The 24549-nt window shown below is 47.7% G+C and overlaps 1 protein-coding gene across 22 annotated transcripts in view; it reads right to left on the bottom strand.

The window, feature by feature from the left end:
• DYSF (dysferlin) overlaps positions 1 to 24549 on the bottom strand; it is a 225210-nt gene that overhangs the window by 140654 nt on the left and 60007 nt on the right. For 12 of the 22 annotated variants that reach the window (XM_043603645.1, XM_043603654.1, XM_043603650.1 and 9 more), the window contains exons 5-14: positions 23217 to 23331; positions 21882 to 21974; positions 21310 to 21521; positions 19076 to 19204; positions 18561 to 18623; positions 17768 to 17818; positions 16215 to 16245; positions 15510 to 15625; positions 10171 to 10297; positions 8524 to 8627 (exon numbers count right to left, since the gene is read on the bottom strand). In XM_043603645.1, coding sequence (XP_043459580.1) covers positions 8524 to 8627; positions 10171 to 10297; positions 15510 to 15625; positions 16215 to 16245; positions 17768 to 17818; positions 18561 to 18623; positions 19076 to 19204; positions 21310 to 21521; positions 21882 to 21974; positions 23217 to 23331 — 1041 coding nt within the window. The remainder of the gene's footprint in view (positions 1 to 8523; positions 8628 to 10170; positions 10298 to 15509; positions 15626 to 16214; positions 16246 to 17767; positions 17819 to 18560; positions 18624 to 19075; positions 19205 to 21309; positions 21522 to 21881; positions 21975 to 23216; positions 23332 to 24549) is intronic. The other 10 variants (XM_043603652.1, XM_043603656.1, XM_043603662.1 and 7 more) reach the window with 1 other exon arrangement.

Raw genomic sequence — 24549 nt, 5'->3', positions numbered from 1 at the left:
AATGAGGACTGCTCTGTGATACGAAACAATTTCCAAGTTATATTATTAACTGAGAAAAGGTAAGTGCTGAGGATGTAACGCACTACATGATGACTATAGAAAACATGGCCGTATGGTATGTTTGGAAGTTGTTATGACAGTAGCTCCTAAGAGTTCTCATCACAAGGAAAAAACATCTTTTCTGTCTTTTTTTTTTTTTGTATTTTGTATCTATATGAGAGATGGATGTTAACTAAACTTAGGATAATCACTTTGTAGTTTGTAACTCAAGTCATCATGCTGTACATTTTAAGTTTATACCGTGCTGTATGTCAATATCTTAGTAAAAGTTGGAGGGGGAGAAAAATTAAAAAGCAAAGTGCAGAGCAGTGAGTATAACATACAACCATCTGTGTTAAGAGAAGAGCACGTAAGGATTTGTAGTCTGATTTGTTTGCACACGCATAACGAAACCAGAATGATGCAAAAGCATCTAACTGCAATGCTTCCCTCTGCCAGGGAGAGAGTGATGGGTGGATGGGTGTGGGGCAAGAGGAAGAGATTTCATGATGGCTGCTACACAGAGGATGATGATAGATAGATAGATAGATAGATAGATAGATAGATAGAGTCTCCACAATAAATATATTACCTAACCCAAATATTTGATGACCAAAATTTTTAAATAAAAGGAAAAGAAAGGACTCTAACCGGACACAGCTGAGAGATCCTGTCGATACCGTGCCTCAGCTCCCTGGTACAAGAAGGCACAGGAGCGATGTGTGTGCTCCCCACAGTCCCAGGAGCAATGCCCCCAGGGCCTGCTTCAGCTTTGGCCCCAAGTTGCTGAAGACAGCCTCCACAGCAGGTGTTTCCACCTGGCCACCCTGGGCTGTGGGTCTGGGAGCCTGAACATAGCAGGTCTCCCCGCCACACCCAGGCCGGCACTGCCTCTGGCCCTGGAAGACCCCAACAGCCTTCCCACACTCTGCTCCACTCCCCACACACTCAGCCAAGCCAGCACCGAGCTTCCTCCCCCTCTTTCTTCCCCTCTTCCTCTTCCTCCTCCTTTGTCTCTAAGCCTTTTTTCTGTTTTACCCTCCTTCACTTCCTGATAGTGTGTAATCCATATTGACCGTTCTGGAGGGCTATTTGGCCATCTGTATCAAATACTGAAAAATAAGCATGCCCTCTGCCCAGTTCTAGAAACTTCTCTATAGAAAAAACAATCTGAGTATGAAGAAATATTCCTGCACACTGATTTGTCACAGAGATGTTCATAAAAGATGAAACTAGCAACTACAACAAAAAAGTTATCCCAAAATAGGTTATGTCAAATGTCATATGTCAAAAAAGTTATCCCAAATGTTATGTCACAATCATAATGGAATATTATACAGTCTTCAAAAATTTATTTCCAAGGCTGTTTAATGGCCTAAGAAAATACTAGACTATAAAAATAGTTTACCAAGCTGAGTAGATAGAATTGATTCTTGTTGTTGATGGTAGTTACATATTCTATAAATCACCGAGAACATTGAATTTGTGAATATTAAACCACTGTTCTGGGGGAAATACAGGGTTAGGCTCCTATCAGCCTCTGTCACAACAGTTTTCTCAACTAATCAATACATAACCTTGTGTTATGTGTGTTTCTGTTTAAGGATTCTTACTTAATATATACTGTTGTGGGGCACCTGGGTGGCCCAATTGGTTAAGTGTCGAACTTTGGCTCAGGTCATGATCTCGCAGTCCATGGGTTCGTGCACTTAGTCAGGCTCTATGCTGACAGCTCAGAGCCTAGAGCCTGCTTCAGACTCTGTGTCTCCCGCTCTCTCTGCCTCTCCCCTGCTCACGCTCTGTCTCTCTCTCTCTCAAAAATAAATAAAAGTTAAAAAATTCATATATGGGAATGCAAGCTGGTGCAGCCACTCTGGAAAACAGTATGGAGGTTTCTCAAAAAACTAAAAATAGAACTACCCTACGACCCAGCAATTGCACTACTAGGTATTTATCCACGGGATACAGGTGCACTGTTTTGAAGGGACACATGCACCCCCATGTTTATAGCAGCACTATCAACAATAGCCAAAGTATGGAAAGAGCCCAAATGTCCATCGATGGATGAATGGATAAAGAAGATGTGGTGTATATATATATATATATATATATATATATATATACATATATATATATATACACACACACATATACATATATATATATACACACACACACACAATGGAGTATTACTCAGCAATCAAAAAGAATGAAATCTTGCCATGTGCAACTATGTGGATGAAACTGGAGGGTATCATGCTAAGTGAAATTAGTCAGTCAGAGAAAGACATATGACTTCACTCATATGAGGACTTTAAGAGACAAAACATATGAACATAAGGAAAGGGAAACAAAAATAATATAAAAACAGGGAGGGGGACAAAACAGAAGAGACTCATAAATATGGAGAACAAACTGAGGGTTGCTGGAGGGGTTGTGGGAGGGGGGATGGGCTAAATGGGTAAGGGCCATTAAGGAATCTACTCTTGAAATCATTGTTTCACTATATGCTAACTAATTTGGATGTAAATTTTTTAAAATTTTTTTAAAAAAGAGAAGTTGAAAAGAACATTTGTAACTTACTATAACCTAAAATTGTTTAATAGTTTCTCTGATATTATACAGCTTTTGTATAGGAATTAGATAAGAACATAGCAATAAAATTGCTGGTAATATATAATATGAAGCAAATATCTAATAAACACTAAAAAAAGAAAAATATCACCTAATAATTTATGGGTGGTCTACCAAAGAATTTTACAAAATAGGGGCACCTGGGTGGCTCAGTCGGTTGGGCATCCGACTTCAGCTCAGGTCATGATCTCGTGGTTTGTGAGTTCGAGCCCTGCATCAGGCTCTGTGCACAGAGCCTGGAGCCTGCTTCGGATCCTGTGTCTCCCCGTCTCTCTGCCCCTCCCATGCTCATGCTCTGTCTCTCTCTGTCTCTCCATAATCAACATTTAAAAAAAAAAAGAATTTTACAAAATAGTGAGCTATCTGACACCAAAATTACACAGTCAGATGTGTTGTTGTTTCTTGATTTAATCAGAAAGCCATCCTGACATTTGTCAATAAAAAGCATGAATGGTCATTTAAAAAAAAATTCATATATACTGTTGATTCATTAACACTGAACTCACACACAAAAAAATTGAACTCGCAGTCAGCGTCACTGTAACTCCTGCCTGAATGCAGCTTATCTAACATATCTTTACTCTATAAGGTACACCCAGCCTTTTTACACAGAGGAACACTTGAGCACTACACTACAGCACTACACTAGCGGAGCATCTTAAACAGTCGACTCACCAATAAAGCGCACAAAAATGTGAAAAACACAACACCAGGCAGACCAAGAAAAGGACACTTAATTACAGGATGAGAACTGAGACAAAAAGGCAGGGTCACATTGTTCCAAATCAGCTGGCAACGTGGGCCTCAGTCATACTGCACAGACCACAAATGATCATGAAGCAGCATGACTATAAATTTTAGGATTACAAATAGGAGTACCTGGGTAGCTCAGTCGGTTAAACATCCAACTCTTGGTTTCAGCTCAGGTCATGATCTCACGGTTTGTGAGTTCGAGCCCCACGTCGGGCTCCACGCTGACAGGTCGGAGCCTGCCTGGGATTCTCTCTCTCCCTCTCTCTCTGCCCCTCCTCTGCTCTCTCTCTCAAAATAAATAAATTAAAAAAAATTTTTTTAGCGAGTAGGTGAATTTGCAAATATCCCCAAATAATGAAAATCAACTCTGAATCCAATTTTTTTCCAGTGGGGGAGTGGAGGTTTGGGAGTGAAAGCACTAGAGAGAAAAACACACTACAAGGAAATACCCACAAATGTTAACAGTGGTTATCTCCAGAGTGATGTGGGGTACAGAAATATGGTTAATTCTTTTCATTTTCTTTTATTTTCTCTGATTTTTTTTCAATTTTTTTATAATTGGTAGGTTTTTTTCTTGAGTTCAGAAAAAAACTTCCTTGAAAATCTCCCACCCTGCCCCCCAAGTACCTTTCCTTTCCTTCTCACATACTACCAAGAATCTCTCTCTCTGTGTGTGTGTGTGTGTGTGTGTGTGTGTGTGTGTGTGTGTGTAAAATCAGGTATGGTTCACATCTTGAATAATAGTGCCGCCAAGTGTCCATAAGTGGAAGTGCAATGAGACCCAGACTGGGGTGAGCGGGCACACAGAGGGCAAAACTCCAGGACTCCAGATTAGGATGTAGTGAGAAAAAGTGACATACTGGCAGGCTAAGAGAGAGGGACAGAACGAACGAGACAGGCAGTTCAGATAGCTGGAGGAGAGGGTGAGATAGAGGCCTGGGGACTGCCAGGAGTGTCCAACAGGCTGAAGCTTTCAAAAGGGAGGGTCTCAACTGCCTCCGCCACAATAAGCCTCTTCCTTCTGGGGGCTTCTTGCAGAAGCCCAGTCACCAATCAGCTTTATATATAGCCCCTTGCTTTGGCCAGGTCCCCTACCTCCATCACATCCCCCGAACATGTGCACCTACCTAGAAAAACCCCCAGGGCCAGTCAAGAGCATCTCAGAACAGAAGACCTTGGGAGGTCAAGGTGCCTGTGTGGACCCAGGAGCAGCCAGGAGCCCCAGAACTCTGAAACTCAGCTCCAAAAAAAGCCATTAAATTTGAAGGCAGGTCAGTCTCAGTTCTCGCCACCATCAAAGCACCCTACCATTTGGAGGAAAGTGAAATAAAAACAATCTTGAGATGTGACCTTCCTTATCTGTCAAATTCAGAAATTAATCCCAGTCTTTGGAAGAAGTGTCCCACAGGCCTATCCAGCCACACCTTTCCCCTTCCTTCTTGCCTTCATTTATTCTGTTACAGTCCTTCCTGTGGCCAGGTACAGGGCATCAGACCCCGATCCCAAACCCACACTAACACAGCACTTGGGTGAGGACCCACAGTGAGCATTTACACCTCTGCGTGAAAGAATTTAAAATCGGAGTTACCTCTCCCACATACATTTTCACTGAGACCCTGAGTTAGGCTCAGGATGGAGGAGCCAGCTTGAAGGGGCCCCCAATGGCCAACTTGAGGACAGTTCATACATCCAACACAGTCATGACGGATTTTAACACACTGAATTAATAAAAAGTATTGAGGTCTATAAGTAATGCTCAAAAGGGCCAAGGAGGAGGAAAGCTCTTCTTTCCAGAAAAACACTAGCTTGTAAAGAGAGAAGGAATGATAATGAGAAAATCACCACTTTGCAACCCCAAGTAAATGACTTATTCCGGCAAGGAGGTCAATGGCTGCATGGACCATTAGGTAAGAAGCTGCTGGGAAACAAGATACACAGTGCCAAGACATCGCCCACAGTTACTTGCAAAGTACAAAAGGGAGCATGTCGTTTGACAAGAGGGTGTTCTGGAGACACTATCTCAAGCAAATGATCACACAATCATCACCAGTGGTGGGACAACCTCACCTCTCTTCCTGTTATGATGCAGTACGATGTACACAACATCACGTGTGACACATTCTTGCCGAAATACTGAATCTGAATCTAGTCTGGCCTCAACACCTAATTTCCAGTTTGTAGGAAATACAGGGCCAGAGGAACAAGTTAAACAACACCAGAAGGAAACAATCAGACAGATCCAGAACATGGACAAACGGCCTGGACTCTTCAAAAAAGTCAGTATCATGGGGTAAGAAAAACTACTTTTGTCGGGCTGGGGGCGGGGGGATGGTTAGGGGAAGGGAGGCAGGAGGGGCTGTTACAGAAGAGACTAAAATAAAGAGGCCCAAGGACAAAATGCAGAGCATGAATTACAGTTAGGTCTTCAATCAACACACTAAGCCAGCTCTAAAGGAAATTTGGGGGGATGATCAGAGTAAATTTATATGAGCCAGGATGGGATAATATTAGGGAATGATTGTTGATCTCATAGGTCTGATAATATTACTGTAGCTACAAAGAATTTTGTTACAAAGAATTTTCTTTTTCTCAGGAGATGCATGCTGAAGCCTTTAGGAGTACAGCCTGCAACTAGGTTTCAAATGATTGCCCAGGGGGAAGAAAAGTATCTATATACAGAAAGTAAATGTGACAAAATGTTAGCAAGTGCTTCATCTAAGTGGAAGTCATACCAGTGCATGGGTGTTCACTGAATAACTCTTCTAACTTGATGTTTTAAAATATTCAAAGTAAAGAATCAGAAAAATGTCTATCATCTACACACAGGAAAATCACTGGAAAGATGGGCACCAAAAATGAACTTTGTGTGGTGCATTATGGGTCATTTTATTTACTTTTTTCTGTAATTTTCAAAATGCATTAGTAAACACGTATGTCAGTAATAAAAAGAGAAAAGAAACAAAAGGTGGGGAGTGGATCTGGGCATCAGATAATAAGACACCTCCCTCTCCCTCCACCCCACCCCCATCCCAGGCCCTCCTCTTGTCTGTGGGATGGGTTGGCAGACCCTGCTCCTTTTCAAAATGAATCTAAGAAGAGATTACGAGAAAGGAAAATGGCAAAGTGCTGTGTGAATGGGAACCCACACCACCCTCACCTTTTGGTGTGTATTATTTTTTAAAACTTCTCTGCAATTGTCCTGTGACACCCATGGGTTGTCTCCCCCACTCCCCACCTCTGCCTAGGGAGGGAAGGGTAAGCCCACTGCCTCGCACCCACCCTCCTGCCACCCAGCTCAGACTCTCAGCCCTTCTTCTCTGCCTTGTTCCAATTTTCCCGCTAACATCCAAGCCATGTGACTCAACTCTCCCAACCCTGGTTCTACGGCAGGTGGCACTATCCACAAGGTTGGCACGACCTCAGAGGGCCATGACCCCACCCTTGCCAAACCCCTGTGGTTGGGACACAGAGGCTCCCTGCCAGGGCTTCTGAGAACGGGGGCAGTCTGCACCCACCTGATATGTCATTTTCCCACCATTTCCACCACAGTCTCTGCTTTGAGGTTATGGACTAAATACGATTGGGATCAGGCTCTTACCCACAAGTGGGAGAAACAGATGCTAACAACTACTGTAATGAAATGGAAAACCTGCTAAAAGAGGGCCCAGGGCACCCTAGAGCCCTGATGACTTAGCGCATCAGGCCTGGGGCCTTAGGGAAGCTGAACATTAAAAGATGCTGGACTTGGGGCGGGGAGTGAAGGAAGGGCACAGGCATGTGCAAAGCCTAGAAGTGTGACCCTGAAGGGAAGGAAGAGGCAGGACAGATGAGAGGACACAAGGCCGCTGTGTGAGCAATGTAGTTTGTATGCACAGGAGGATGCAGGAAGGGAGCCCCTGGGGCTGAAACTCTGCGCGAGGCCACGCTCCAGCAGGGGCTGCAGAGCTGCATGTTCCCGGCAGGGGGCGCCATTCTCCCACTTGCACAGATACCATAGCAGCTGACTTAAGCCATGGAGACCAGGTGAGAAAGTTCAGATGCATAGCACCTGATCAGCCAGATTATACGTTTGAACTTCATTGCACAAACAGGGCTGTTTTAGACTAATTATTCTGGTGGCTTTCTCTGGGGAGAACCCAGAGAAGAGAATGAAACCCAAAGCTGTTGTGTGGTCCTGGGAAGAGACGACAGTGGGCACAGGGGAAGGAAGGGCCTTGGGACACGTTTGAAATCAAAAGCTAGGGTGGCATGTTTGGCATAAGGAGGCTTAAAACGAAGGAAGAATCAAGGCCCACGTCTTCTCCCTTTGACGTCGGTACCTGCTTATGATGGAGGCTCCTGATAGAGGGCATATTGGGCAGAAGAGGACTCTTCTCCAGGGCCCAAGGGGCAGCAGATAGAGCTGTGCAGAGGTCTGTGGAGGTCTGGGGCTGAAGTGGGGGTCAGAGTTAAACAGAGCTGTGGGAGTCTTCTGTGGAGGGGTGAGGCTGAAGCCTGGGAGTGGCCCAGCTGCCAGGGAGAGCCCGCAGGATGGGCAGAGGAGGCCGCAAGAGTGCCCGCCTGCCTGGGGTGGGCTGGAGGGAGGGAGCCCGCAGCAACACCCTGCCGCTGGGCAGGAAGGTGGGCTGCGAGGAAGAAAGGTGCCAGTCACCCCTAGGGCCCCTACCAAAGTGGACTTTCTCCACTCAACTCCTGCCATGACTTTTTAAAAATAATCACTATGTTTTTATTGTTTTTAAGTTTCCCTACCTTTATGACTTCACATCTGGTTTCCATTCTATTGCTTCATTTTCTCCCAAATACTCCTCTATCTACCCACTGCCTGTCTGTCCTCGCCGTGTCTATCACCTATGTCTCCAACTCGGATACCCCAAGCAGACCTGCCCACGTGTGTGTGCCGGGCAGCCCCAGAGAGCCAGGCCGTGATGAGTGCCTCACCGTGCATCCTCCCATCAGTCGCCCCGTGCACACCTTCTATGGGCAGCACCAAGGGCAGTGTGCCCCCTCACCTTGTCCTTTACTCTGCTCAGCACCCATCCGCAGACACACCCAGCCGTCACCCTCCGGAGAGACTCCTCCTGCTTCCTTGCTTCTTACCATTTTCCCTGCAAAGCTGACTTCCATGAAGGGATCCACCAAGTTCTTCTTGTTACTGTCAAAGCCAAAGATCTGCTTCACATTGTCCATCACGGCATCATCCACTGGGGAGAACACTCTGGTCACTGCCCGCCTGCTGTCCGACCACCAAAACCCCAGCATTCCACCTTACTGTCTCCAGACAGTCTTGGGACTCCCTGAGGGAGTGGCACCCCCTCAGCCCGGGGACTCCCGGAGCAGCAGCTCCTGAGGGCACACACTGCTTCTTCATCCTGCCCAAACAGCTTGTTCACTGGCCCCTGCTCTCAAGGGCTTTCTGTATAGACCCAAAAGATAACGGAGTGAGGACTGACTGATTGATTGATTAGCAATCCACATCACTAAGGACAATTAACAATCCAGAAAAAGACTGGAAGTTGTTATAATAATACCCCATAACTGGTGGCCTGTTTCACATTTTCCTTTATGTCTCTTAGCACAGTGATTTACCTGCCCTTAACCAATAAGTCACTTCTGCTTTTTTAAAAAAACAATTTTTAGTCTATGCTACTCCAAATCAATAGTTTACTGAGTTAGTTATATTATTTGCAAATGTATACACAGATAAATAGGTATGTGCACATGTATACTTATGGCATGTACAGATGTTAGTGTGTATATGAATGAGGGGAAAGGCAGGTACAGATTACATACCAGCTGCTGTCTACATGAATACAACAGATAACAATTAGCAAGTACTCATGTCCTATGTACCCACTTACTTTGTTTTATTTATATTTAAACAAGACTGCAGAGAATTAAATATAAAGCACATTCACCTTGAACAAAGCCAACATTTCTATTTCCCCAGCCCCCTGCGGGAGCTCACCAATCTCACTTCTGCCTAGTTTCAACCAATCAATGCGGAATGTTCTGAAGCATGCATTTTAATGCCCATTTAAAACCCATTACTTGCTCAAAGGCTTTCTCCTTGATTTTGGTACAATTCGGTTTGTACAAAAAGAATGCATTTCTCTTTTTAAGTCATTAGTCAAAGTTTAAGCAAAACTTCAAATAATTAGCTTTATGCAAAACTTATAAACAGGGATCTCAGTTGCAAACGCTCTCAGTGACTCTTCTATGGACAGGAATTGGCTTGATTATGCTAACACATGCTTCAAAACAGTGAGCCGCTTTGAAAACGACCCGTGTGTGAGCCCTACTCCAAACCTAATCAATACAAAACACTGGAGGTGGGGCCCAGGTGTCTGTACACCTTTAAAGGTCCCAGGAGACTCTAACGTGCGGCCCAGATTGAAACCTATGGCTCTGAAATATTCAGCATAATTCCTCCAGCAGTTCCTGAGCACACAGGGTGGGCCCAGTGCAGGGCCAGTCACTGTGAGCAACCAGGCAGTGGCCACCCTGTCACTCTTTCTTGGAAAGATGAGGACACTTCCCCAGTTGGCCAGGGACTGAGGGGTTCCCCAGGCTGTGGGACTCTCCGTGCCGAAACCAGTCCCACGCAAACGGCATGATGGGTCACCAAGTGGATGGATGCTTTTCATCTGTGGAGACACTGAGTCCTTCCAACATCTCAAAGACTGCTTCCCCAGCCCAGGGTCCCCCACTTACAATCTCCCAACCCAGGGAGGACACCAGACTCACTCTGTGGTAAGTCCTCAGCTCTGAAGACCTTCAGGCAGAAGTGGGCTCCTCGAAGGGCCACGCCAGTTGGCCTGAGCAGATTGTTTTCGATGTCCTCCTTGTCTTCAGAGGGGTCCTTTCTCTCCAGCTACAATGCAACCAAATACGCACTTCAGCACAGTATTTTCTCTCCTTCAACCAACACCCCTTAAATGGTGCGATTTGAACAAAGGTAGATCTCGCCCTGCTGCTTACTAACATGTGATCTCAGGCAGGTTCCTCCCTTGAGACTCTGCATCCTCACCTATACCGTGGAAACAGTAACACCGACCTTGCAGACTGCTAGGAAAATCAACTTAGGTAACGTGTAAATGCATGCGTCACACAGCGGGTATTCGAGAACCTCAGTCTCCTTCTCACTCCACCCATTAACAAGAGTGCAGACGTGACAGGTCTAAGCTTCATTCGTTCAGTCAACAAGTATTCAGTGAGTGGCTACTAGGTTGCGCTGAAGGGGGAGGGATGCAGCAGTGAACAAGGTAGTCAGAGGTCCTGCCTCCATGGAGCTCACCATCTCACAGGGAAAGAGCACCTTTAAGCAAGATCCTGCTCTTCCATTCCACTGACTGGAATACAGACATGATGATGGGAACTGAAGCAACCCTCTTGAACCATGAGATGGAAGCTTCACGATGAAGACAGCGGGGCAAAGACCAGGAGCCTGGGTCTCTGGTCACCGTGGAAGCACCAAGCCAATTCTGGACCGCCTACCCAGGCATTTATGACAGAAAGAAATTCACTTCTATCCTCCTTAACACCTATTATTTAGGGTGTCTTTGTTACAGCAGCTGAACCTATATCTTAATTCACACAGGGGCCCAGGGGAGACGTGAGGGGAGTGTGACCTTGGTCATTCTGGTCTTGGGATGGGAAAGAGAAGCATGCACTGAGGCTGTCACACCAATAAAACTGACCAACCCCTTGCATGTGGATTGACTGAAGGATCAGAAATGAAATCAGGCCTCTGGCTTTTGGGGGAACTGAGTGGATGACAGCCATTTCCTAAGATGTCACCTCACACAGGATGGGAGCAGTTGTGAGGAGCGTGCGGCAGATAATCCTGGGTTTTTATATGTTAAGTTAGAGGGGCCTCAGGGACATGTTAATGCGGCTTTCTTACAAAGCAACTGAAACTGGGGTGCCTGGGTGGCTCAGTCGGTTAAGCATCTGACTCTTGATTTTGGCTCAGGTCATGATCTCACGGTTCATGAGAAAGAGCCCTGCGTTGGGCTCTGCACTGTCAGTGCTTGGGATTCTCTCTCTCCCTCTCTCTGCTCCTCCCCTGCTCGTGCTCACTCTTGCCCTCTCTCAAAATAAACAAATAAACTTAAAAAAAAAAAAAAAGCAACCGAAACCGAGTGTCTGAAGTTCGGAAGATCCAAGCTAGAGATGAGCAACTTAGGAGTCTCAGGTGGAAAGAGATGGGCTCCTGGAAAGTGAGAGTCAAAGAGACAGCAAAGAGGTAGGCAAAGGAATTTTACTGAGCCACTGAATTTGAAGGATCCATATTTTTATAAACTTTTTTAATGTTTATTTTCGAGAGAGAGAGTGCAAGCAGGGGAGGGGCAGAAAGAGAGGGAGACACAGAATCGGAAGCAGGCTCTGGGTTCTGAAATGTCAGCACAGAGCCCCACATAGGGCTCGAATCCAGGAACCATGGAATCATGACCTGAGCCGAAGCCAGACATTTAACTGACTGAGCTACTCAGGCACCCCAAAGATCCATATTTTTAAAGAGGGGGAAAGCATCAGGAGAATCACCGATGCTAAAGGAGAAGAGAGTTTGAAATAAGCCATGAGCTCTAGAATCAAACTCTGTGGAGGAACAGAGAGGATTAATAGCAGAGAAGAGCCCCTGGAGGTTGGCAACAGTGACCCTCCAGCACGTGGTTTCAGGGAAAGAAGGTGGCGGGAATCCTAGTGATGAGGAGGAGGAATGAGCAGTTGGGAGAGGAGTAGAGAACAACACAGAGTACTCCCTGAAGAAGTTGGCGATTCCTGGAAGCGAGCTGCAAGCACTTTGGAGGAGAGGGATGGGGAGCAATGAGTGAAAGTGAGGGTGTTCGAAGGTAGGGACATCTTGGGCCTGGTACAGACCAAAGGGCAGAAGAGGAGACACCAGGAGGAGCACGTAGAACAAGATGGCGGAGGACTCGAGAACACGGCAAAGGAGGCGGGAAGATGGGGAAGGGAGGGAAGACAAATGAAGTCAGGAATGAGGAACCAGGGAGCTTCCAGGAGCTCACATCCTTCACCGCTGTGCAACGGTGCCTCTGCCTCTCCAAGGAGGCGGAGGTTGGGGCTTAGGAAAGACAGCAAAGTTTGGAAACAGCCACTGTGGAGAATGGAATGAGTAAACCACACCCAAGTAAAAGAAGAGGCTGGTAGCCCCCAGGTTCATCTAGCCAGCACCTCCAGGTGACCTCTGCCACCCAAACTGACCAAGGAGTGGTACAGACAATAGGGGATGGCTGAGTCATGAGGTGAGGCAGAACCCCCTATTGTGGGGCCAGTAAGCACATGGTGAGAACTGTGATGGAGGTGGGTGGGATCCATCCAGCCTGGAGGAGGGGAAAGCATGGCAGGAGGACACTGATGGACTGGGAAATCCGAGAGGAGTCAGGGGGGGCTGTAATGCCGGGGAGGAAGGACTGTCATTCAGCAGGGGTGAGGGAGGAAAAAGGCAGAAAGAGAGCAGCGGAGAGAGGGATTTCGGAGCTCAGGGTCTTAAAGGAAATAAAATCAGATATTGGTGGCTCATCAGCGAGGACACGTCACACCTCGGGACAACGGCAAAGATGAGAATCTGCAAGCAGAGATGTCCCTGGACCAGCTCTGTCTGTGCCAGGGGTGAGTAACAGCCCAGAAGAGGGGGACTCAATCAGCGAGGCAGCGTTTGAAGGAGGAGGCAGCACCGAAGTTGGGAAAGCTGCTGGCCGGGAGGCTGCAGTGGGAAGTGAAAGGTGGCCGTTCCTGACATTCCAGAACCCATGGAGAGTCGGAGCAGAAAGTGGGGGCTTCTGTCTGAGTTTCAAAAGAAGTGGCTTCATCAGGAAAAAGCAAGGTTACAATTAATGGGAAGAGGGGGAAGAAATGTTTTAGGAAAGGGTAACAGGCTCAGAGATGCCACGAGAAGAGCCAGATTGTACAATGTCTGGAGAGAGGTGCTACAGAAGGACAGGGCTGGACTGCGGGGTGAGAGGCAGGGACAGGTGCCTTTGGGAGGGCGGAGCTTGTCCACCTGAGCTCCATCAGCCCCCTGCACGGCACAGAACCCTGGGTTCTCCATCCCCTAACCTTCCCCACTGTGGTTTCCTGAGCCTTTGTCATCAGCCAACCCCTATTCTTGACGTCCTCGTGGAACCTGCCCTCCGCCTCCATGATTAGTGGCTTTCCCTGGGCGACTCCACCTCCCACCGCTCTTGTCCCTAGAGATCCGCTTTCCCCACTCTCGCCTCTCCCTCTCCTGGCTGTCACAGGCTGGGAAGAGAAGTCCACACCTTGCACGTGCACCCACCACCACTCCACCAGCTCTTTTATCTGCAAGTCCACACCACCGCATGTGCCCCTCTCTCCCCTGGTTCCCACGGATACCGGCCACCAAGCTGAGGACGCGTGGTCACCTTTCCTTGATGACCCTAGTCCCTGCCTCATCGCTTGCCTATATGCCTTCCAATTCTCCCAGCAGATAACCAACATCCATGTGGACAAGTCAGTCACCAGCACAGCTTCCTTCCTCCACCAGCAGCACCTTAATCTCCCCTCCCCTTCAGCTCCTGGAGGCATGGCCATATCTCAACTTCCAGCCACTCGGGGCCCTTCTTCTAGCAAAACTGCGGCCACTGAAACCTTTCTCTGAAGACAGCTTTCAACCCGTCTGCCTCCTCCAAACTCTCAGTCACAGTGTGAGGCAACCAACGCAGCCTGGCACACTGCAGGTGCTCAAAAATTGTGCGTTCCTTTCTCTCTGCCCGCCCCCCTCATCAGCTCTAAGCCTTGCACCCCTGCATCCTCCCTGCCCGGCACCACCAGCCATGTCCCGATGCCCTGGCTCCCTCGGCCCAGTGCTTCCACTGCTCCTGCCTTGCCCACGCCATCTACCTTCCTCCCTCCTGCTTCCAGGCCACTGACTATTATGGGGCCCCACCACAAAGCTGCCAACCCGGAGTGGGCGCTCTTGTGTCTGCTCAGAAACCCTTCTGTTTACCTGGAATTAACCCCTCATTCCTCTCCCACAACTACTGCAAACTTTCTCTCTTCTGGCCAAACATGCAAAGATGCTGTTACCTCCCCAATTCCGCATGCCTCTCTTGTTCTTCCCACTCTCAACCTGTAACTTGACTTACTGGCGTGTAAAGAGGATAATGGTATATGCTCAGCCGATAAAATTCAAGGTGGAGTAGATAGAATGATCTCACTTTTGCAAAAAAAGAAAAATATGCAATAGATGGGTGGTTGCCAGGGGGACGGGGAGGCGGGGAACTGGACGAAGCATGTCAAATGGTACAACCTTGCAGTTATCAGATAAGTAAGTCACAAGGATGTAATGCACAGCATGGAGACTCTAGTTAATAATACTCTATTGTATATTTGAAAGTTACTGAGAGAATAGATCTTAAAATTTCTCATCATAAGAAAAAATATTTTTGTAACTATGTAAGGTGATGGGTGTTAACTTACTTATCATGATAATCAGTTCACAATGTATACAAATAATAAATTGTTATGTCATATGCCTGAAACAAATACAATGTTATGTCAATACCTCAATTTTTTAAAGTAATAAACAAATAGAAAAATACACATGTGGATCCTTCTGGAAGGATATGCAACAAGATGTGAATCACAGCTGTCTCTGAGGGGTAGAATTATGAGTGATTCATTTTTATTTATACTTCTCCACATGTTCTACAGTTCTCATAATTACCATGCATTCTTTTAAATCAGAAAAACCGCGCACCTGGGTGGCTCAGTCGGTGAAGCGTCCGACCTCCACTCAGGTCATGATCTTGAGGTTCACGAGTTTGAGTCTTGCATCGGGCTCTGCACTGGGATTCTCTCCCACTCCCCCTCTCTCTCCGCCCCTTCCCCACTTGCGCTCTCTTTCTCTCTCTCTCTCTCATCCCTTCTCTAGCTGCACACACACACTCTCTTTCTCTCTCAAAAGAAATAAACTTTAATAAAGTAAATAAATAAATCAGAAACATCAAGTTGTGTTTCTGTTTGTTTGTTTGTTTGTTTGTTTGGTGCCTCTCCTGCCAGATGAGGGGCTGTGAGGACAACCCAGGCAACGTACTCACCGGCGCTTCGTCTCCGGGGCCCAGTACACAAAGGCTGGCTTTCAGGTAACCTCTGGCCCCAGCAGAGAAATCATCAGGGTCCGAGAGTAGCAGCCACTTCCTGAGGTAGGCGTGTCCTAAGAGAGATGACGTCTGTTGGTGATGGCAGAATTAGAAGGGTCCAAGTCTGCAACCACATCTGGGAGCCCGGGGCCAACTACATTTGGGGGAGAGGAGGGATTTATTCACGCAGACCTAGGGGCCACACGTCGAACGTTCATGTGGGTCCAAGTCAGAAATGTCAACAGGAACAACTATAAGAGGCTACCAAAGCCAGACCCCCCGCCATTTTACCTCCCTCTCAGGAAGTGACCAGACCAGAACAGAAACCAGGGTGTGGAGAAATACTAGACTTGTTATCAAAATGGCCCACCCCTGTCGAAGGTGACACCAGCAACCCTTGCTTGGGGGCTTCCAGATTTAGCATCCCTGACTGGGCCAACCGAGACCCACATGGGGGCTTGTATCTCCCTGACGGCCTGTTTTACTTGGATGATGGAAGCCTGACTTCTCTCCATTCCTGCAGCTGTCATCTCCAGGATCAGAGTCTACATCTAGATTCTAAAACCCCGAAGGAAGAAAAGTGATTGTCCCAACTGGCTGTCCCCAACAGCCTCCAAAACCAAAATGCAAGGATATGGCCAAGGTGATGAGGATATGACTCACGGGGCTCTCTGTAGATGGTACCCACATCCATCTGAAATCAAACCAAGAAACACAAATCAAACTCTTGCCTCTGGAGTGTTAAATGAAGTGTGGTGCATTACGCCGTCACATTAAAAATCATGCTTTGAAAATCGGCGACATGGGGAAATGTTCATAAGCTGACATTACATGGGGAAAAAAAGCCGAATACATTTTGATCAAAGCTTGGTAAAGCGTATCTATGCATAGGAAAAAAGAGCAAAAGAAACACAGCAAAATGGTAACTGTGCTCTCTGAGTGGTAGCTTCAGGTGGTAGATTGATTTTACTTTTTTATTTTGTCTTTCTTATATTTTATAATTTTTTATAAAAGTTCATAGATCAGCAGGACACTGATGGCTGGGGAGGCTATGCCTGGGTGCAGCCAGAGGTATGAGAACTCTGTCCTTTCCACTCAATTTTGCTATGAACCTAAAACTGCCCTAAAAAAAAAAATTATCATGGATTACTTTTATAATTAGAAAAAAGAAAATAATTTTTTTACTTTAACCTCTGGGTTCTCAGAACAAGAATATACTTCAAAGATTAGAGACTCAATACATAAAACCCCATTTATTACAGAAGGACTCAGGATAGATCCCAGTCTTTTAAAACTGCCTCTCCAGGAAAACTGACTTAGTTTTCTATCTTGTGATTACTTCCCAGAGAAGGAGCCATATTTTACTTGGATAGCATGGAGAGGTTAAAATAAGCCTGTACCCCTTCCTTCCATTTGATAAATGCCTGAAGATTCAAAACTGCGAAAATCAGTAAGGACCCATCAAAACGCCATTCGCGAAGGTCTCCATTGCTAGTTGCTTTTGCTTTATGAGACCTGCTGATGCCTTCCTGTGAGCTGAATCATACTGTGAGTTCTTGGTTCTCTGCAGTGCACTCTTGGCTTCTGCGTGATCTGGAGCAAACGGAGGCGCAGGCTCCCCCCTCTCCCGTGTCGCACCCTGATCCCCTGGACTCCACATCTGGACCCAACTCCAAACCCAGAGCGAGGGCCTGGTCAGAATTAGGAGGGCCACCTAACAGCCAATTCCATGCTGTCTTCCCAGATGTAAGGAGCAATACGAATCAGAAGAAGCTGAATTCCCCCTGTTGGACGTAAGGGAAGAGATTTCCCTCTCTTCCCTTTTTGTCAGGACATTAGAACATTGTTTTGTTTTTTTAACTATATTCGGGCAACCTGGGTGGCTCAGTCAGTAAAGTACCCGACTTTGGCTCAGGTCATGATCTCGCAGCTCATGAGTTCGAGCCCCGCATCGGGCTCTGTGCTGACGGCTCAGAGCCTAGAGCCTGCTTCAGATTCTGTGTCTCCCTCTCTCTCTGCCTCTCCCCGGCTCATGCTCTGTCTCTCTCTTCTTCAAAAATAAATAAATATTTTTTTAAAAATGTTAACTATATTTCTCCAACACAGACCAATAGGAACAGGAGCCTTAAAGCACAAGCCTCTGCGCATTATGTACAGAGTTTCTACTAACATGAATTAGCAAGAAGTAACCAATTTCAAGGAAAATAAATAATTACCCGGAATTCCCCAATGAGAGCATCTGTCCTGAGAGAACGGGAGTCTACCACCTGGGGGGGAAAGATAAATTAAAACTCTCATTTACAAGTAAATGTTGGCCCAGGAAGGACCAACACAACATCTCTTCCCTCCCAAGCAGTTAACAGCCAACACTTAGGTAGCACTTGCTCTGTTCCAGAGATTGTTCTGAGAGATGTTTAACACCCACATGAACCCCATGAGTAGGGAGTATTATTGCCCCCTTTTGACAAATGAAAAAACAGAGGCACAGAGACATTATAGGACTTGTACAGAAGCACAGAACCCCGAAACACACAGGCAGAACCAGAATACAGACAGTTTGGCTCCCGAGCCCACACGTTCAGCAACTAAACTACACTGCCTTCCAGAAGAAAGATCAAAAAAAAAAAAAAAAAAGCTAAGGCCCAAAAAAGAAAATCCTGGCCAGAAGCAGGCACATGGACAAACAAAATAAAATGAAAATAAGTGTCCACTGCAGGAATGATTTCAGGGCCCTGACCTACAGCATCTGGGGGGTTCCTGAGCAGTGGGGGTTCCCCACCCCACTGCTGCCTCCATCTGAGCTACCGAAGGCATTTCTGTGACCGGCAGAACTTGATGGTCTTGAACATCACCCATCCCCTGGGCTTCATGGCTTCTTTCTCACAAATGCTGACACTCATGCCGACAGGCATACACGCCCATGCACGCTGAAACGCACATGTGCACACATGCACAGGGACATGCATGTGAGTGTACATGTAACAGAGAACACTGTTGCCTGAGACATACCGTGATGAAGATGGGCTCGTCAAACAGCTCCGAGGGAGAGTCAAACACATTGAAGAAAAGAGTCTGTGGTCCAGGGCGAAAGGGAAACAAATGAGTAGCTGCTGACCACAGGGCTAGACAGCGAGGGGTTCTCCACCACCCCTTGGACCGCCACCCGCAGCCTTGACGTCTGGTCCATACAGAAGTGTGAACTGAGCTCAGCCCAGCAACGAGCTCTGGGGATTGACAAGTTCTGGGGTATTCCACCCCTGACCTCATGGAGGCTGTCATCTCAGGGACAGCGTGGGTGGCCAGCCCTACAGCATGACAGAGATGTGGAGCATCGAGAGCCCAGTGTAGGAATAAGAGCTACAACCCTCCCTCCAGGTCCACAGATAACCTACTCAGAACCCAGCACATCTCTCCACACAAAGTTAGCACCATATACAAAAACAAGTGGTTGCCAGGTATCTGCTGTGCGCTCCCAGTTCAGAAGGGCCACCAAGGTCCTAGCCCTGCTAACCAGTGCCTCCCACCTCATTGAAGAGTGGGCTGTTTCCCTTTTGGATCCGTGTCCTCTTGGTCTGCCCGGCAGCAGTGACCTTGACCACAGGCTTGATGTTCACCCCTGGCAGCTGGCGCCCCTCGATCACTTGCACCCTGATCTGAAAGCCAGGAGAAAGTATGGGCAGCAGGAAGGGGGAAAGCAGTCAGGCCCCAAGGGAGTCAGAAATCACTGCTGGCTTCTCAGAGGGGTGTGAAGAAGGAATTAGGGGGAACCTGGGTGAGTCGGTCAGTTCAGTGTCTGGCTCTTGCTTTTAGCTCAGGTCATGGTCTTGTGGCTGGTGGGATTAGCCAGTGCAAAGCCTGCTTGGAATATTCTCTCTCCCTCTCTTTCTGCCCCTCCCCCACTCACAATCTCTCTCTCTCTCTCTCTCTCTCTCTCTCTCTCTCTCTCCCCCTCTCTGTCTCCTCTCTCACTCAAAATAAAGAAATAAACTTTAATTAATAAATAATTAAATAAATAAGAATTAGGAAGAGCATTATAAGAACAATCGTATTTTCCTACCAAGGTCCCTTGTATCTATCAAATCCTATAGTTCCACACATGAGCTGCCAGGATGCCCCAGGGAACCTCCCAGAATTAAATTCCAGGGCTGGGCCAAGGACCCAGACCCCAGATCATTTCATGCCGCCATTGGCACAAGCCCTCCCGCAGACACCTTGACACCAGCACATCCGAGTGGTTTGAACATTCTTCACTGACAATTCCCTCAGAGGCCAAGCTTACATAGTGGAGTAACCCCACTGTATCCTTTATAGGATGCAATGCTTTCTCACGTTCTGAGAAATAAATTAAGAGTTTTCTCCACTGAACTTTGAGTAATATAAGGTTTCAGGAATATCTGTGCTTCCACATTTAGGCAAGATATTTTAAAACATGAACTTTTAAAATATTAGAACAATTTTCAAGGAAAAATAAGATGTTTACTGGTTTTAAGTTTTAGGCAGCAGTTACTTATTGACAGATCAATCAATACTTTCTTTTTAAAAGCCATACTATAGGGGTGCCTGGGTGGGTTAGTCCATTAAGCGTCTGACTTCGGCTCAGATCATGATCTCAAGTTGGTGCGTTCGAGCCCCACGTTGGGCTCTGTGCTGACAGCTTGGAGCCTGGAGCCTACTTCAGATTCTGTGTCTTCCTCTCTCTCTCTGCCCCTCCCCTGCTCACACTCTCTCTCTCTCTCTCTCTCTCTCTCTCTCTCTCTCTCTCTCTCTCTCAAAAATAAATAAACATTTAAAAAAAGTTAAAAAGCCATACTATAGAAGAATATATTATTAATAACAGTGGGAACGTAGAACCATGATTTTTATTCTCTTCATTTTCCTGTATTTTCTAAATTTTCTACAAAAAAAAAAAAACCATACATCAATTTTCTAAAAAGAAAAAAAAAGCAGTAGGTACATGTCTTGGGAATAATAATAATGTTAGAATTTTGTCTCTCAGGCATAGATAGTGGTTACAGCCAGGACTTTCACCTAAATTACCACGATTTAGAACTAATATATTATTCCAATTTGTTGCACTTAGTAAAGAGCTAAGTTTCCTGTTTTTAATTTGAAAAGTAATTCTAAGACTTAGTTCAATGTCACTAAATGTCACCATATCAAAATGGAAACATTTGTAGAAAAGAAAAAGCACAAGCAAAGGACCAAAATTAAAATGCAAATAAAATGGGATGAACTTGGGGATTAAAATATGTCAAAGGATTAATATTAACAGTTTTATTGTGTGAAGAGCTTGAACAAATTCAGATTCCACATCACTTTTCTGAAGAATCCATGGCTCTAAGGAAGGGAATGGATCGAGAGAGAAAAGAAGAGAGCTAGACAGAGCTTCCTAGGTTTGGGGATCTTGTTAAAATGAAGATTCTGATTCAGCAGAGCTGGGGGGGCGGGGTGGGGGTCTGCATTTCTAACCAGCTCCCAGGTGTTGCTCGTGCTGCTGGTCCAAGGACCATACCGAGTAGCAAAAGCTAGCTAGTTGGAAATCACAGAACAAATGTAAAGATACGCTACATCTCTGCAGTGACACTCCTGCCTCATTTTTTTAAAGAGCAAAACCAGGGCTGTGTTCTGAAGCTCCAGCACATGAACTGCTCATTCAGTGTCTCTCAGGGGCCCGGGGAACCACAGACTCCCACCTAGGACAGCCCTTAGGACCCTGCCCAGCCTGGACAGAGGAGGCTGTGGTTGGACAGTCCATTACCTGGAAGTCCTGTGGTTTGTCTGACAGCAGCTTTCTGGATGTGGGAGCACTTCTCTTCCTTTTGATCCCGGGCTGGTAGGGGGGTGGATGGGAAGGTGGCTTCCTCGGGGTGGTGGGAGCCCCAGGGCCTGGGGCCCCACTCTGATCCACTAATGGCTCTGCCTCATCTCCTGTGAGCCCCTGGTCTTCAGTGTCCTCCTCTCCTCCTGTGTCTGGGAGGAGAGGGTGATAATAAGGGCTGGTCCCTCTGGCCCTGGGCTTGGGACGCCCCCTGGCCAATGGAGGAGCCAAAGGGCATGGGCGCTGAGACCCACCACCCACCTCCCCTCCCCATCAGTGAGCCAGGATGGATGAGGGAGAAAGAAGAGGAGCTTCCAATAGCTGAAACTTGAGGGCAGTCAGTCCAGTTAGTCAACAGGGAGGAAACAGAATGGCCCTAGCCCTCCCCACCATGTCCTGCAGGATCAGCCCCTCTGGCCAGCTCGTCCCACTCTCCAGAGCTGACAGATGGCGGCAATGAGACAGTTATGGGTGGTAGGATCAGGATCAGGATAGCCTGGCCCGTGTCTCACCCGTGGGGGCCAGCCACTTCTTTCCAGAGTATCTTGTGTCCACGGTGCTGTCACTGAGCAGGGACCAAGTCTCAGCCCGGCTCTGTCCCCCACCTGGCACGCGGGCAGGGCACAGCCCCAGGAGGGGAGGAGGGAGCTGGGTGAGGGCAGCCAACCTAGGGCACCCCCATCCAAACCTGTTCTCCCTGCCTGCCTGAGCCTGGCACAATAGCTCAGAAACAGTTCCCATGCCTGTTGGGGACTGTCCCTTCTCACTACCTTCCAGGCAGGACTAGGAATATGTCACCTTTGGGAGTTTTCCCTGAGTGGCCCGAACCTAACTCTGTCAAATCCATCTCCAAGGCGGTCCCAGAACACTCGGGGCCCTTCACTCTCCCTACTCTCTGTGCCCCAGAGCACCCCTTCTTTCTGCCCACCGCCTCCCCTCCGTGGCAGCCTATGCCCCAATCCAGATTGACCTCCCTATCCCCAAGCTCCAACACTGTGGCTGGGCAGGACAGGCTAGGGCACACCCCCACCAGGCGCCGCTCAGGTTTTAATGTGGTGCCTCTCTCTAGCTCCCTGCACCATGAGAGAAATTGTAGGCTGTTTCCCATGACCATGTCCCCACCTGGAACTTCTGTGGAGCTTCCTGCACATTCAAGCAGGCTGGGCCACATGGAGGCCTTACCAGCCCCACACCGGCAAGCCAACCACCCTGGGCTGAATCCTCCCTTGACTGAGCCAGCAGAAGCAGGTGAAGAGAACTGAGGCAACCCTGCAACTTGTTAACTCAATCTGCTCATTTCGCAAGTGATAAACTGTAGGCCCAGAGAGGGAGAGTGGCCAGCCCAAAGTCACACAGCTACTTGGTGCCAAAGGCAAGAAAGGAACTCATGTACCCTGAATTTGGCCCAGGGCTCTTTCAAGGAAAACCCAGCTCTTTTGTCACATGCCATCACCAAAGGCCTATTAAGTGCCAGACCCAGGCAGCATTCACTGCTGGGGAGCGGGCGGGGCCTCTGGTATCATCTGGGACTGACCCCATCCTAGCACAGGCATGCCTTCTGAAGCCCCCACCCATCCGAGAGCTGAACAGTACAGAGCACCAGCCCAGACATGGCCCCTCCCCAAGAGGGCTCCCTCACGCTAATCCTAGTGGCACTTTTTCTGCACGGCGGAAGGCAGCTCTCAGGACTCCCCACCCACTGGTGTCCTCTCGCCTCTGGACTGGGCAGCCTCCAACCTGGGGAAGGTGGCAGAGGCTGCCTGAAGCCTCACTATGCCCCCCACCCCCAGGCTTAAGCACTGCTACTGGGCTTCTTCCCAGGGGCCCTGCCAGGGTGGGCTCCTCACCAGCCAGCATATCCAGGTCCGGCAGAGTCGGGGAGGGTTCCAGAGACGCAGACGGTGGGAACAGGGGCACAGCTCCAGGGAGTGGCGTGTAGGACACCTGCAAGACCAGCGAGGCCTGGAAGAGACGGGAGTGGAAGGGCAGCAGGTCAGTACATTGGCCTTGGACCACCACCTCCAGCATCCTTCCTATCCCTTTTACCCCTCCACCTAGGAAAAAGGCTCTAACAGGGGTCAGGTTTGCAGGAGGCTGTGGCAAAGCCTCCCCCAGGGGCCCATCAGCATGGTCAAGTGGTCAAAAGCACAGAATTTGGAATCAGGTCCTACCACTCAGAAGCTGTGCGGACTTGGTCAAGATCTGTAACCTCACCATGCCTCACCTTCCTCACCTGTAAAATGATAGTACTAACAGCAATAGTACCTTCCTCGTAGGGTCACGTGGGGATTAAGTTAGCCGATAAAGCACATCATAAGCTTCTATAAACGAACCCACAATTCAATCTCTCCTGCAGAATTTTTCTTTTTTCTTTTAATGTTTATGTTTTTATTTTGAGAGAGAAAGAGAGGCCGTGTGCACGCAAGCAGGGAAGGGGCCGAGAGAGAGGGAGAGAGAGAATCCCAAGCAGGCTATGGTGTTGGTTGTCAGCACAGAGCCCAAAGCAGGGCTCAATCCCATGAACTGTGAAATCATGACCTGAGCTGAAATCAAAAGTCAGACGCTTAATGCACTGAGCCACCCAGGCGCCCCTCCTGCAGGATTTTTCATCTCTCAGCCTAGGGCTATCTTCAGGAAAAAGCCTCCTTGGCCACTCTGCTTAGCTGAGCCTCCCCCCCACCGCCCCCACTGTTTCTCCACAGGCGGCTCAGGCAGCAGCTAACTCTAGAGGGTCTTGGGGTGCTGCTCACCTTTCTGAGCCCTCTTTCCTCCCAGGTGCACCCCTGTCCCCCACCTCAACCCCAGCTATTCCAGCTCTGACCAGCCAAGAGGAGAGGTACTACTCACCATACTCTCATGGACCAGGAAAGCCTGCCCTGTTTTTCACCCCATGGAACAACTCCCCAAGACCTCACACTATTCAAACAGCCCCAGAACCTGAAAAAAGGTACAGCCTCAGTAGACTCTCCAGCCTTACAGTTCCTAGGCCAGTGGGGGCCTGGCCCAGCCTTCCCTGGTACCATAGGTTCAGCAAGCCTCCTGGGGCAGCCTTCTTATTGATCAAAATAATAAATGCTCTATTTAAGAAAGTTTAGGGAATACAAAAGCCTTAAAGAAAAAAAAATAATGCAAGGGAAAACAAATTGCCGTTAAGTCCACCTTTATTCACATTTTGATACA

This window comes from Prionailurus bengalensis, chromosome A3 (assembly GCF_016509475.1).
Source record: "Prionailurus bengalensis isolate Pbe53 chromosome A3, Fcat_Pben_1.1_paternal_pri, whole genome shotgun sequence".
Taxonomy (NCBI): Eukaryota; Metazoa; Chordata; class Mammalia; order Carnivora; family Felidae; genus Prionailurus; species Prionailurus bengalensis.
This window is presented reverse-complemented; position numbering and strand designations above follow the sequence as displayed.